The sequence below is a fragment of the Cnephaeus nilssonii genome (assembly GCF_951640355.1).
Source record: "Cnephaeus nilssonii genome assembly, chromosome: 19".
Taxonomy (NCBI): Eukaryota; Metazoa; Chordata; class Mammalia; order Chiroptera; family Vespertilionidae; genus Cnephaeus; species Cnephaeus nilssonii.
In genome coordinates, this window is record NC_137090.1 from 3,987,296 (window position 1) to 3,998,224 (window position 10,929).

The window sequence follows — 10,929 nt, forward strand, 5'->3', positions numbered from 1 at the left end:
GGTTGAACTCCTGACCTTCTGGGCTCCTGAGAATCTGGCTACACCTGAAATTCCAGGTTTAGGGTATTGTGTCCAATGCTTGGCTCTCTGTTGGGAGCTGGGTTTCCCACCTCCAGTTGAGAGGATTGTGCAAGAACCGGCCTGATCATGTGTCTGCAATTTCTAGAAGATGGAGCAGCAACGCAAGTTCTCTCTTTAGAGAACCCTCGTGGCTCTTGGCAGGGAGGTATTACTTAAAATCTTATTCACAATAGCTATGAAATCTTGCCCATTACACCTACTTCCTCTTTTAGTTCTATTCACGCATGGCAAGTGGCTGGAGGCGGAAGTGTGCGAGTGACTGTAAGTGAAAGCAGAAGGGTTGGAGGATGAAGGAGCCGAGCCTGTAGTTGAATCTTGCTGAGGGGCTCGACCGAGGGGGACCCGTGCGAGGATGAAAATGTACCTGCTGCTGCTCTTTCCCCTCCTCTTTTGGGTTCCAGGTAAGTGGGATCTGGGTCTGAACTTGTGGGAAAAGCTTATGGGCAGGAGGAGGTGGCAGCAGGAGGAGCTGGCTGGTAGCAGGAGAAAGGGGCCCAGAAGGTGTCCTGCTGAGAAGTGGACCCCATTTCTAAGTACTTCCTCCAAGCAATGAGCCTGTGCGGTTCATCTACTCAGCTCATCACCAGAGTTTCAGTGGCTACAGTTGCCAATGGAGAAATATGCAGCATGGCTTTCACATGAGCCCAGCAGAAGGCATAATTCCTAACCACCCCGGGGGCTGATAGTTCAAGATGGACAGCTGGATGGGGCCCATCGGTCAAAGCAGAGGAGCTCTGGCTGCTCAGGAGAGCTGGTGAAGCTTGCTCCTGGACCTTCGAGACTGTGTTAGAAGCCAGGGAGGCGTTGGGAAAGGAGTGAAGGTGGAAGGTGCTTGAGTGAAGGAAAGCAGGAAGGTTGCCAGACAGGGAGGGGGAGGTGATTCCAGGTCTTTGAGGCAGAAGGAAGTAGCAGAAGTTGCCGAGGGACTGGAAAAATCAAGAGGAGGTAGCTTGGTAGGGTGAAGAGGAAAGGAGGGGGACAGAGGGTTGAAGTGAACTTGAAGTTGATGGATACCACCGGTTTGATTAAAAATTAAGGGGGTTGTCTTGGAATGTTGGAAGGCTTCAGGGCTTGGTCTTTGGGCTTCTCTCTGTGGAGTCACTCCCTTGTTGATCTCCTCTCCTCTCTTGGCTTTAAATGCTATCTGTATACAGATGACTCCCAATCCTGTATTCCTAGTCCCTGGACATCTTCCTAGATTCCAGAATCTTCTACACAATTGCCCATTGAATAGCTTCACTCAGATGTTGACATTTCAAATGTGACCTGACCTGACCTGACTCCTTCCCCCTTGAATTTCCTTCTGTCCCACCTTTGCGTTGGGAATCTCCATCCTTCTAGGTGCTCAGACAAAACCTGGGGACATCCATCTCCTCTAATATCCCATAATGACCCCTTGTCAATGTAAGACAGATTCTGTCTCTCCTCTAGTCAAAATCTTCCAATGACCTCCCATCCTACTTGTAGTAAAAATCCAGCTCCTTACTGATCTACCAGGTGCTCAACATCTGAGTTCTTCTACCACATCATTGCTCTGGTCTCTTCTCTATTCTGCTCCCCCTGGTTCAACCCACTTCAGCTACAATGAACTTTTAGAGTTCTTTGAACATGTTAGGCACACTCCTGCCTCAGGGCCTTTGCACTGCTATTCTCTTGAGCCACAGGTTCCAGTCCCTCACATTTTCAAGTCTTTGCTTCTCATGGAGGCCTTCATTGATGACCCTAATTACAATAACAATTTTTTGCATCATTTTTCTCCCGTTTGTCTCCTCCGTTCCCCCACCTTGATTGCATATAAGCTTCAGGAGGGCAGGGATTTTTTTGCACTTACAACCATACCAGGTACAGATGAGACAAATAGTATGAGTTAAATGAGTGAATGTATCTAATGGAGAGAAAGCCATATGATTGTTGTAACTACCCCACCCCCAGACCAAATCTTTCTACTTTCATAGAAATGAACTATTGAGACTCTTAACATTCATTAGAGAGGACATACATTGCTCATGGGTATGTAAAATGGTGTAGCCACTTTGGAAAACCATTTGACATTCTTGAAAATGCTAAACATGTGGTTATCATGTAACCCAGCAATTACACTACTGGGTAAATACCCAAGAGAATTGAAAATATATGTTCATGTAAAAAGTTGGATGCAAATATTCATGGCAACATTATCTCTAATAGCCCTACAGTGGGAAAAACTCACATGTGCATCAACTGATGCATAAATAAATATAATGTGGTCTGTCCATACGATGGAATTTTTTAAAGCACTCTTCTTTTTTTTAAATATACTTTTTATTGATTTGGAAGGGAAGGAAGAGGGAGAGAGAAACATTGATCAGCTGCCTCCTACACACCCCCTACTGGAAATCAAGCTCAAAACCGGGCATGTGCCATGACTTGGATTGAACCATGACTTCCTGGGTCATAGGTTGACACTCAACCATTGAGCCACATAGGGCAGGCAAAGACTCCTTAAGTTTTAAGAAAAATGAAAATACTATATATCAAAACTTAGACAACATAGCCAAAGCTGAATTCAAAAGTAATTCTTAGGAAAAACTCTAACAGTTGCCCGAAGAGTTCCACAGAGTTACTCTGTGAACCAGCAATTCCATTCCTAGGTATATAGCTGAGAGAATTGAAGACACACATCCAAGCAAAAAAGTGTATATGAACATTCATAGCAGCTGGACCTCCTGAGGCCATCAGCGCAGGTCAGGAGCAAGCACCCTCCTGTGGAAATGGGTCCGCTGGTACTTCCTCCCCGTGAGACCAGCTTAACACAGAGATGCTGCAAAAGGACAAAGATTTACGGGCCACGGGGAGCGGGAGGGAGTGAATTATAGGAGGTAATTATTGCTCAGAGTCAATGCTTTTGTTTCCTTGAGCTCTGCAGTGGCGCTGTGAGGTGATTTTGAGGTGGCTCTGAACCAGTGGCACTTTGAAGGACTAAGGTCTGTGTTGTGGAAGGTGAATTCCTTCCTTGACTCAGTCCCACTCATCAGGCCTTGGACTTGTTGAAGCTGTTCACAGTGCAGGTGGCTGGGGCCCTGGTCTCGGGGTGGGGACGTGGGGGTAAGGTGACAGGTACATGGATTTGTGTTTTCCAGGCTCATCGGTTGACATCACGGGTCCAGAAGAAGTGAGAGGTCTGGAGCGGGGATTGTTGACCGTGCAGTGTCGCTATGACCCAGGGTGGGAGGCCTACCTGAAGTGGTGGTGTCGTGGGGCTGATTTAGGAAGGTGCAAGATCCTTGTTAAAACCAATGGATCAGCGTTTGGGGTGAAGGAGCGTGTGTCCATCAGGGACGATCAGACAAACCACACATTCACTGTGACCATGAAGGAGCTCAGGCGAGAAGATACAGACACTTACTGGTGTGGGATTGAGAGAAGAGGAACTGACCCTGGGTTCCCTGTTGAAGTGACCATTGACCCAGGTAAGAGTACGTGCCTGTGTGTCTGTATCCTTTCAGGGCCTGCTCTGCCCTGGTCCCTGAGGTCCCTCTCCAGTGACTGAACTCACTCAGATGAACTGCCACAGCGGGGGGTTGGTCCTGAGGTCTCAGGGAACCCTGGCTGCTCACTTGGGTTGGGAGGCTCAGGGTTTCTCTTAGATGCTCTCGGGGCTCCCAGGACCTCCCCAGGATGGGATCAAGCCTTTCTGGGCACATTTTTTCTCTGCACAGCTCAGTACCTGAGACTATTGCCCGTAGAGACCACGGTGATGGCCCCAGTTTTAGCTCATGGGCGGAAGGAAGCCTCTTCTGTGGGAGCCAATTCCTGCCAAGGCTTCCCTGGCCCTCTGGTGCCCTGGTGTCCCTGCTCTTCCTGAGGGTTGGGGCCCGGGCTCATAGCCGCTGTTCCCACCCCTTGTCCATATCTGGTCTCAGGGGGAAGGAGGCCCAGCACAGGTGGGGTGCTGTGGTTCACTCCTGAGGTCTGGAAAGGCCTCCACAGCCAAACCGTTGTATTCTGGGCACCTGAAATCCCATCATGCACCATTGATGCATCTGTGCTCAGAGATGCTCTCTTCCTAAGACCTTCTAGAATAGACGCTCCTGGGAGCATCCAGGTGTGAACAAGTGTATCTGTGGGGCTCTGCTCCTGCCGATCCTCGGACAGCCAGCACCAGCTCACAGCGCACTTATGGCCGGGAGGGAACACACTCAGAGCGCCCCCACCACACCTGGAACCCGGGAGGCCTGGATAGCTGCCAAGTGCAGCACGTTCTTTGTCTCACGGGATCTCGAGAAGGATCCTGAGAAGGAGCTCCCCCATCACAGAAACTTAATAACTTGTCCAAAGGAAAGGCTCTTCCCAAACATCGTGATTTTGCTCAGGGCTGGCCTTGACCTTAGAGGTCATAGCTCTTGGGTATGTTAGTTACCTGGCACGTCCCCATTCTGCTCTTGTCCTTGCTGGATAAGGAAGATGGGGGAGGTATCGGCGGAGGCCCTGCCATAAACAGTGGGAGTGTTTAAAGTTTAGCTGAACTCCAGCTGCCATTGACCTGAGGCAATCCTGGGCCCCCTGAGCCTTCCAGGGCCTGTGTGATGACCCCTTGGACCTGTGCCCAGGTCTCCTACAGCCAAGGAGGCATGAATGGTCCAGCTGGAGGCCCCTTCCCGTGTTCCTGCCCCAGGCTCTGCAGGCCAGGGCAGCCCACATTCCTTCCCAGCCCTGAGCTACGTGCAGGGCTGCAGGTGGGTTAGCAGGAGAGTGGAATGTAATCTGTTCTGTATGACAAGCAACAACTACAGTGCCGACCCCTACCCCCACCATCACCCCCACTGCCAACGCGTTCACAGTACCAGACACCCCAGAAGACACCACAGGCTTCCTGAATGTGACCAGCCACCACTCTGATGGCAGGTAAGTCAGCTTGGATGCTGCTTTTCCCTGTGGCCCCCTTGTCCCAGACTTCTCCAGTGTGGGACCCTTTGTAGTCCCACGTCCCAGCCAGGATGTCAGGGGCCCTTCCACTTGCTCTCAGACTGCACAGTGTCCTTGGTGAGCCCCCCACTCTGCCCCATGCTGAGTCCTGGAGCTCAGTGCAGATTGGAGGTTGTTGGTTCATTCACGCATCCATCCCACTTCCACTGAGTTAAATTATACTTGGCTGGCACAGTGTTGAGCTCTGGTCACATAGACATGGAACGTCCCTGATGGAGCTCAGAGTGTGGGAGATGGAGGAGCAGGCAATCAGGGCAGAGGGCATGGCCAGAGTGTGTGGGCACGGGGTCATGGGGCCACAGTGCCCCCTGGTCCAAATTCTGGGAGAACAGAAAGGCCCCCACCAGTAACTGGGGAAGTCCTGTTTCCCCAGTTACTGTTATGGCAACAGCAGTGATCCTGATAGTCCTTCGTGTCTCTAGAGCCCCTGGAAGCTCACAGAGGACGTTCCTGTCTGTTATTCTGTTTGTACTTTGACTCTGTGGACGTCTACGCACATTCCCATCCTCAGTCTTTCCACACCAGGGACTCCTTAATCCCTTTACCCACTAGATTTCTCTTTGGAGAGTTTCTTTCTACCAGACTGCTTTTAATAAGTAATAGCAAGGAGTTTCTAATTTTATGAGTCAAAGCCAGGCGTAAGTACCAGTTAGGGCTTTTTTGCTCAGGGATAACGCATTCATTTATTCAACAAGTAGCTATGGAACCGCCCTCATATCTAGCACCGATTTAGGTAATACAGGGGGATAGCAGATGAACAGAACAATCAAGCTGTCTGTCTGCCCTCCAGGCACTTACAAATCAAGAGATAATTAATGTATCAAATAGAGTTAATTAAGTAATTAATTGATGAGCTTATCTTACAAATTTCTGTAAATAGTGATGAGTAAGAGATAATCCTTATATACATCAGCTCGGGCTGCCATCACAAAGCAGCATCAGCTTAAACAACTTTCTCAAGTTCTGAAGGCCAGAAGTCTCAGTCAAGGTGTTTTAGGGTTGGTTCCTTCTGAGGCCTTGGTCTTTGGCTTGTAGATGGCCATCTTCTCCCTGTGTGTTCCCATGGTTTCCCCTTTGTGTGTGTCTGTGTCCCAGTATCTTCTTATTATAAGAACCCCAGGCATTTCCTCCCAGAAGAGCAAGAAAGGGTGAGAAGAGTAAGAAATGAGGAGATCAGGTGGGGGTGGGGGTGGGGGCAGTGGAGGCCAATGCCAGCCTTGGCCATTTCTTGGAATGAAATGGGGTTGTTATGGGATTTTGAGCACAGGAGGGAGGTGCTTAAACTTTGGTTAAAAGCATTCCCTGGCTGCTGTGTTGATGATGTAGTGTGGTGTGTGTGTGCGTATGTTGGAGGATGTATGAGTTTCCTGCGGCTGCTATAATGAAATTGCAAACTGGGTGGCTTAACACAAGACAAGTATATTCTCTCACAGCCCAGGAGGTCCATAATCTGAAATCAAGGTGTTGATAGGGTTGGCTCCTTGGGGCTCAAAGGTAAAACCTGTCCCATGCCTCTGTCTTGGTTGTTGGTGGCCGGCAGTCCTTGGCACTCCCTGGCCTGTGGCTGAATCACTCCAATCTCTGCCCCTGTTGTCACATGTTCTCTGTGACCGTGTCCCTGTTGCTCAAATTTTCCTTTTATAAGGACACTAGTCATTGGGTTAGGCCCAACCTGATCCAGTATGACATCACCTTGATCACATCTGCAAAGATCTTATTTCCAAATAGGTCATCTTCCCAGGTGCTGAGTGACATGAATTGTGGGGTGGGGGACACTATGTAACCAGGTCAGAGGACCAGTGAGGAAGCAGGGAGACCTTGCCGGTGCCTGTTGTCATACCACTTCTCTTAGGCTTCTAGACCCATTGAAACTACCTTGTGGAACCCTCCTCTCATTTAAAAACAACAACCATTTTTGAGGGCGCCCAGGAGTGGGGGTTCCCAGGCTGGAAACGGCAAGCCAGAAGGTGTGTGGCCCTGTGTGCTACCGGCTGGGTGGGAGAAGGCCCAAAGGCAGGAGGCGAGCAGGGTTCACAGGTATCTTCTGTTGTTTCCAGTGGCACCTCCCTGAAACTCTCCATCCTCCTGCCCCTCCTCTTTACTCTGTTGCTGCTTCTCTTGGTGGCAGCCTCACTGTTGGTGTGGAGAGTGGTGAAGCGACAGAAGAAAGGTGAGAGGTCCTGGCTGGGGCTGGGCTGGGGCTGGGCTGGATGGAAGTGAGCGGGTCAATGGCTGGGATGGTCATCCAGGAGCCATTGGTCCAAGGGATTGCCCACGGGGTTTGGAAGGCGTGTTTTCCCGAAGGCCACGGGTAGCTGAGCCCAGGAGGCGCTGGCATTAGTTTTCTGCCTTGCACACTCCTCCTTGCTCTTCTCTTCTTTCTGACCCACCACCTCCTTCTCTGTTTCCTGGCTTGACTCTTGGTGGCAGAAGTGGCCTGACCTTAGGCCCATTTTGGGAACCCAGACACTTCAGTGAAATTCATATGGTTGCCAAGGAGATACTGAGCTGACACAGAGGTAGGGAGAAACTCACACATATGCAAGGAATGTGCACACACATAACAAAGTGCACACACATGAACACACAGTTAACACACAGTTAACACACATGCGCACACAGAGATTATACACATGCAAACACACATGCATGCTTGCATATGCGTCACACACAGAGTCCTCTGGGTTTTATTTAAAAAGGTTGGTTGAGATTCCTACTTTTGCTCCTCCTCCGCCCCAGCCATTCACTCACAAGCCAGCATCATCCAACAGGGGATGTGGCCTCAAACAAACCCTCCTCCTGTCTGGCTCCCCTTCCACATCCTCACATAATGGCACCGCCCCCTTCTCAGAGCCCACTGGGACCTGCGCTCTCTTTCATGGGGTCCTCTCCAGCCCTCCTCCCTTCCCCCAGCCTGGGGGATCTTATAATCTGGGAGGAGGGAGCCTGGCTCTGTTCATCACATTTTCTCCCGAGTGGTTTGTCCGTGGCTCACGTTATAGGTACTCTCTGTGCTCCATAGTATCTAGAGTTTTGAAACTAAAAATCTGACTGTTTTTGTCTTTTAGCTGCTGGGATATCCCCAGAGCAGGTAAGAGAGTCCCTGAGGTCAGACCAGCACTTTCCCTCATTTTCCATCTCCCAGGGGCCCCGAGGTCCAAAGGTATCAGGCAGACCATGTGCCCAAGTGTCCACATCCTCCCAGCTGCAAGGCCAGGGTGGATGGAGGGGGTGCAGGAAACAGCCAGAGGAGTGGAGGGCTGGGAGGGGGAAGGCAAAGGAGACAGAGAAGTGGGGGCTGCACGGGAAGCTGGGGGATGGGGGGGCCAGGGCAGCAGAGGGGCTGGCGTCCTTCTGCGAAAGAGGAACCCGGGCTTCCTCTCCCAGGTGCTCCAGCCCCTGGAGGACGACGTCTGCTATGCCAACCTGACCCTGAAGCAGACAGGAGCCTCGCCCAGCTCCCCCAGGAAGAGGGCCCCCACACAGCCCTCCTCCTCTGCCCAGGACGACCAGGGGGAGGTGGAGTACATCACCATGGTGGGTACTTGGTGGGGCTGCTGTGGGCCTTGGATACATCATCCCTGCTTTGAGGATGGACTTTCTCCCGCCCCTGTGGGCACAGAGGAGGGTGGGTGCTGGGCAAAATCACAGCCATTGAAAGACTTGCCTGCTGAGCTCTGCCAGGCGCTTGGCCTTCGGAAGTGTCTCCATATCAGGTCTCCACATGGGGGACTGGGAGCCTGGTCAGTGGAGACCCAGACTGGCCCAGTGACCTGGGAGCACACGCAGAACGTGCTGCCCTGGCCTGGAGTTGAGGGAGAGTCTCTGCTGTGGCTGGAGCTCAGGGTGCCCTGCAGGGAGGAGGGAGGCGGGGCTGGAGGGCCTGAGATTTCAGAGTTCCTGAGGGGCGTGTCCCCCAGCCTCAGGGAGGCCTCCTCATCTCATCCATGAGCACACACCCCCTCCCCTCACCCCCGCAGCCTCCCTGACCTGCGTGTGTCTTTGTTACAGGCCCCCTTTCTGGAGACAGACATTTCCTATGCGGCTCTGTCTCTGGACAACTTGGATCAGGACTCAATCTACATCAACACGCAGGACCTCACCACCCCCCTTTCCAGCAGGAGCCAGGAGGAGCTCATCGAATACAGCACCATCAGGAAGCCTTAGCTGTGCTGAGGACCCCCTGTCCGACCCCACATGAGGCCTGTCAGCACCTTCCTGTCTCGTCTGCTTTCTGCTCCCAGTCCTCTCATCACCCCCAGCCTGGAACTGGGCTCCAAGCCTGGTCTCAGGGGGCTTCTGGGAGATAGAAAGGGGTCTCCCCATATCCCTTCCTCTCCCAGAGGCTAGGGCTATGGTCTGTGGCAGCTGAGGGAGGAATAACGATGATCATGACAATAATAGTAACGAACTTTTATTTATTGCTGCTGTGTGCGGTGGGTTGAATAACAGCTCCCAAAGCTATGGATGTACTAATCTCCAGAACCCGTGAGCATTAGCTTCTGTGGCCATTGGGGCTGGGCAGATGTGATGAAATGAAGGATTTGGAGATGGGGAGATTATTCTGCATTATCCTGGCAGGCCATAACTAGAATCCAAGGGTCCTCCTTACAGAAGGGAGGCAAGAAAGTCACAAGAGAAGGCGCTGTGATGACGGAAGCAGAGGTTGGAATGATGCGGCCAGGAGCCAAGGAAAGCTGTCACCTCTAGAAGCTGCAAAAGTCAAGGACTGGATCCGTCAGAAAGAGCCAGCCTTGCGGAGACCCTCACCTAAACCCAGTGGAAGGGATTTGGAACTTCTGGCCTCCAGAACTATAGGAGAATAAATGTACATGTATTCATTGAGCCACTAAATCGGAGGTAATGGATTAAGCAACATTGGAAACAAATACCCTATTGTGGTAGGCACTCTTTCCTAAGCACTCTACCTATAGTAACGCATTCAATCCTCACAACAGGGCGCCTCCATTACTGCCCCATTTTACAGATGAAGAGTCGAGGTCCAGAGAGGTTTAGTGACTTACTGAGTTTTTTCACCAGCAAGTGGATGAGTTGGAATTTGAACTCAGGCATTTTGCCTCCAGAGTCTGGGCCAACACCCTGCACTGTGGGTCTAGGGAGGATAGAGAGAGAGTGTGTGTGTGTGTGTGTGTGTGTGTGTGCGTGTGTGTGTGTTTACGTGCGTGCACGCAGGCACATGCATTCACACAGGGATAGTTAGTGAATATTTACAAACTCCGGACTCACCATGCTTTTTCTAGAGTCCCGGTAGCCCTCTCTCCAGAGCATGTCCTGAATCCTGTCCCAATCCCATTGTCTCCATGGTGACCAGCCTCGTCCAAGCTACCATCCAGTCCCCTGGCTGGAGTCCCTCTTTCCATCTGTGTCCATTCTCGCAGCAGCCAGACCTGCTCACTCCCTGCTTATCACCCTCGGTGGCTTCTTCTGTAGCCTATGAGGCCACCGGGACCCATGGTCCCTGCCTGCCCCTATGACCCTGTCTCTGCCAACTCTCCCTGCCCCTCACTGTCCCTCATCCCTAGGGGCCTTCCTGCTGTCATTGGAACATAATAAGGCTTGTTAATCCTCACCTGAGGATATATATTTTTTCCATTGATTTTCTTAGAGAGAGTGGAAGGGAGGAAGAGATAAAGATAGAGAAATCATCGATGTGGGAGAAACACATCAATTGGTTGCCTTAGGTTCGGGGTGAGGGGGCCTAGAAGTGTTTAGCGGGCCATTATCAGTGGGTCCTGGGGCTGGCCTCACTTCTCACAGCTGTGGACACCCAAGGGGTCTGGGGAGGTCGTTGGCCATCCCAGCATGATTCTGCTCTCACTCCCGGGGGAATTCCCTAGCATGGCAAGAGCTTTACGATGGTGG

General features: G+C 51.5%; 1 protein-coding gene across 3 annotated transcripts; it reads left to right on the plus strand.

The window, feature by feature from the left end:
* The first annotated feature begins 363 nt into the window (after positions 1-363).
* LOC307114384 (CMRF35-like molecule 1) lies at positions 364-10,383 on the plus strand. Of its 3 annotated transcripts, none has more exons than XM_079796753.1 (7): positions 364-482; positions 3,201-3,530; positions 4,842-4,965; positions 7,104-7,216; positions 8,115-8,137; positions 8,434-8,583; positions 9,165-10,383. In XM_079796753.1, exons 1-7 carry the CDS (start codon positions 434-436, stop codon positions 9,354-9,356), a joined length of 981 nt encoding a protein of 326 aa, XP_079652879.1. In that variant the 5' UTR covers positions 364-433; the 3' UTR covers positions 9,357-10,383. The 3 variants fall into 3 exon arrangements, with proteins under 3 accessions (XP_079652879.1, XP_079652881.1, XP_079652880.1); XM_079796755.1 differs by having other exon boundaries at positions 4,902-4,965; XM_079796754.1 differs by having other exon boundaries at positions 9,058-9,332.
* Positions 10,384-10,929: the final 546 nt, after the last annotated feature.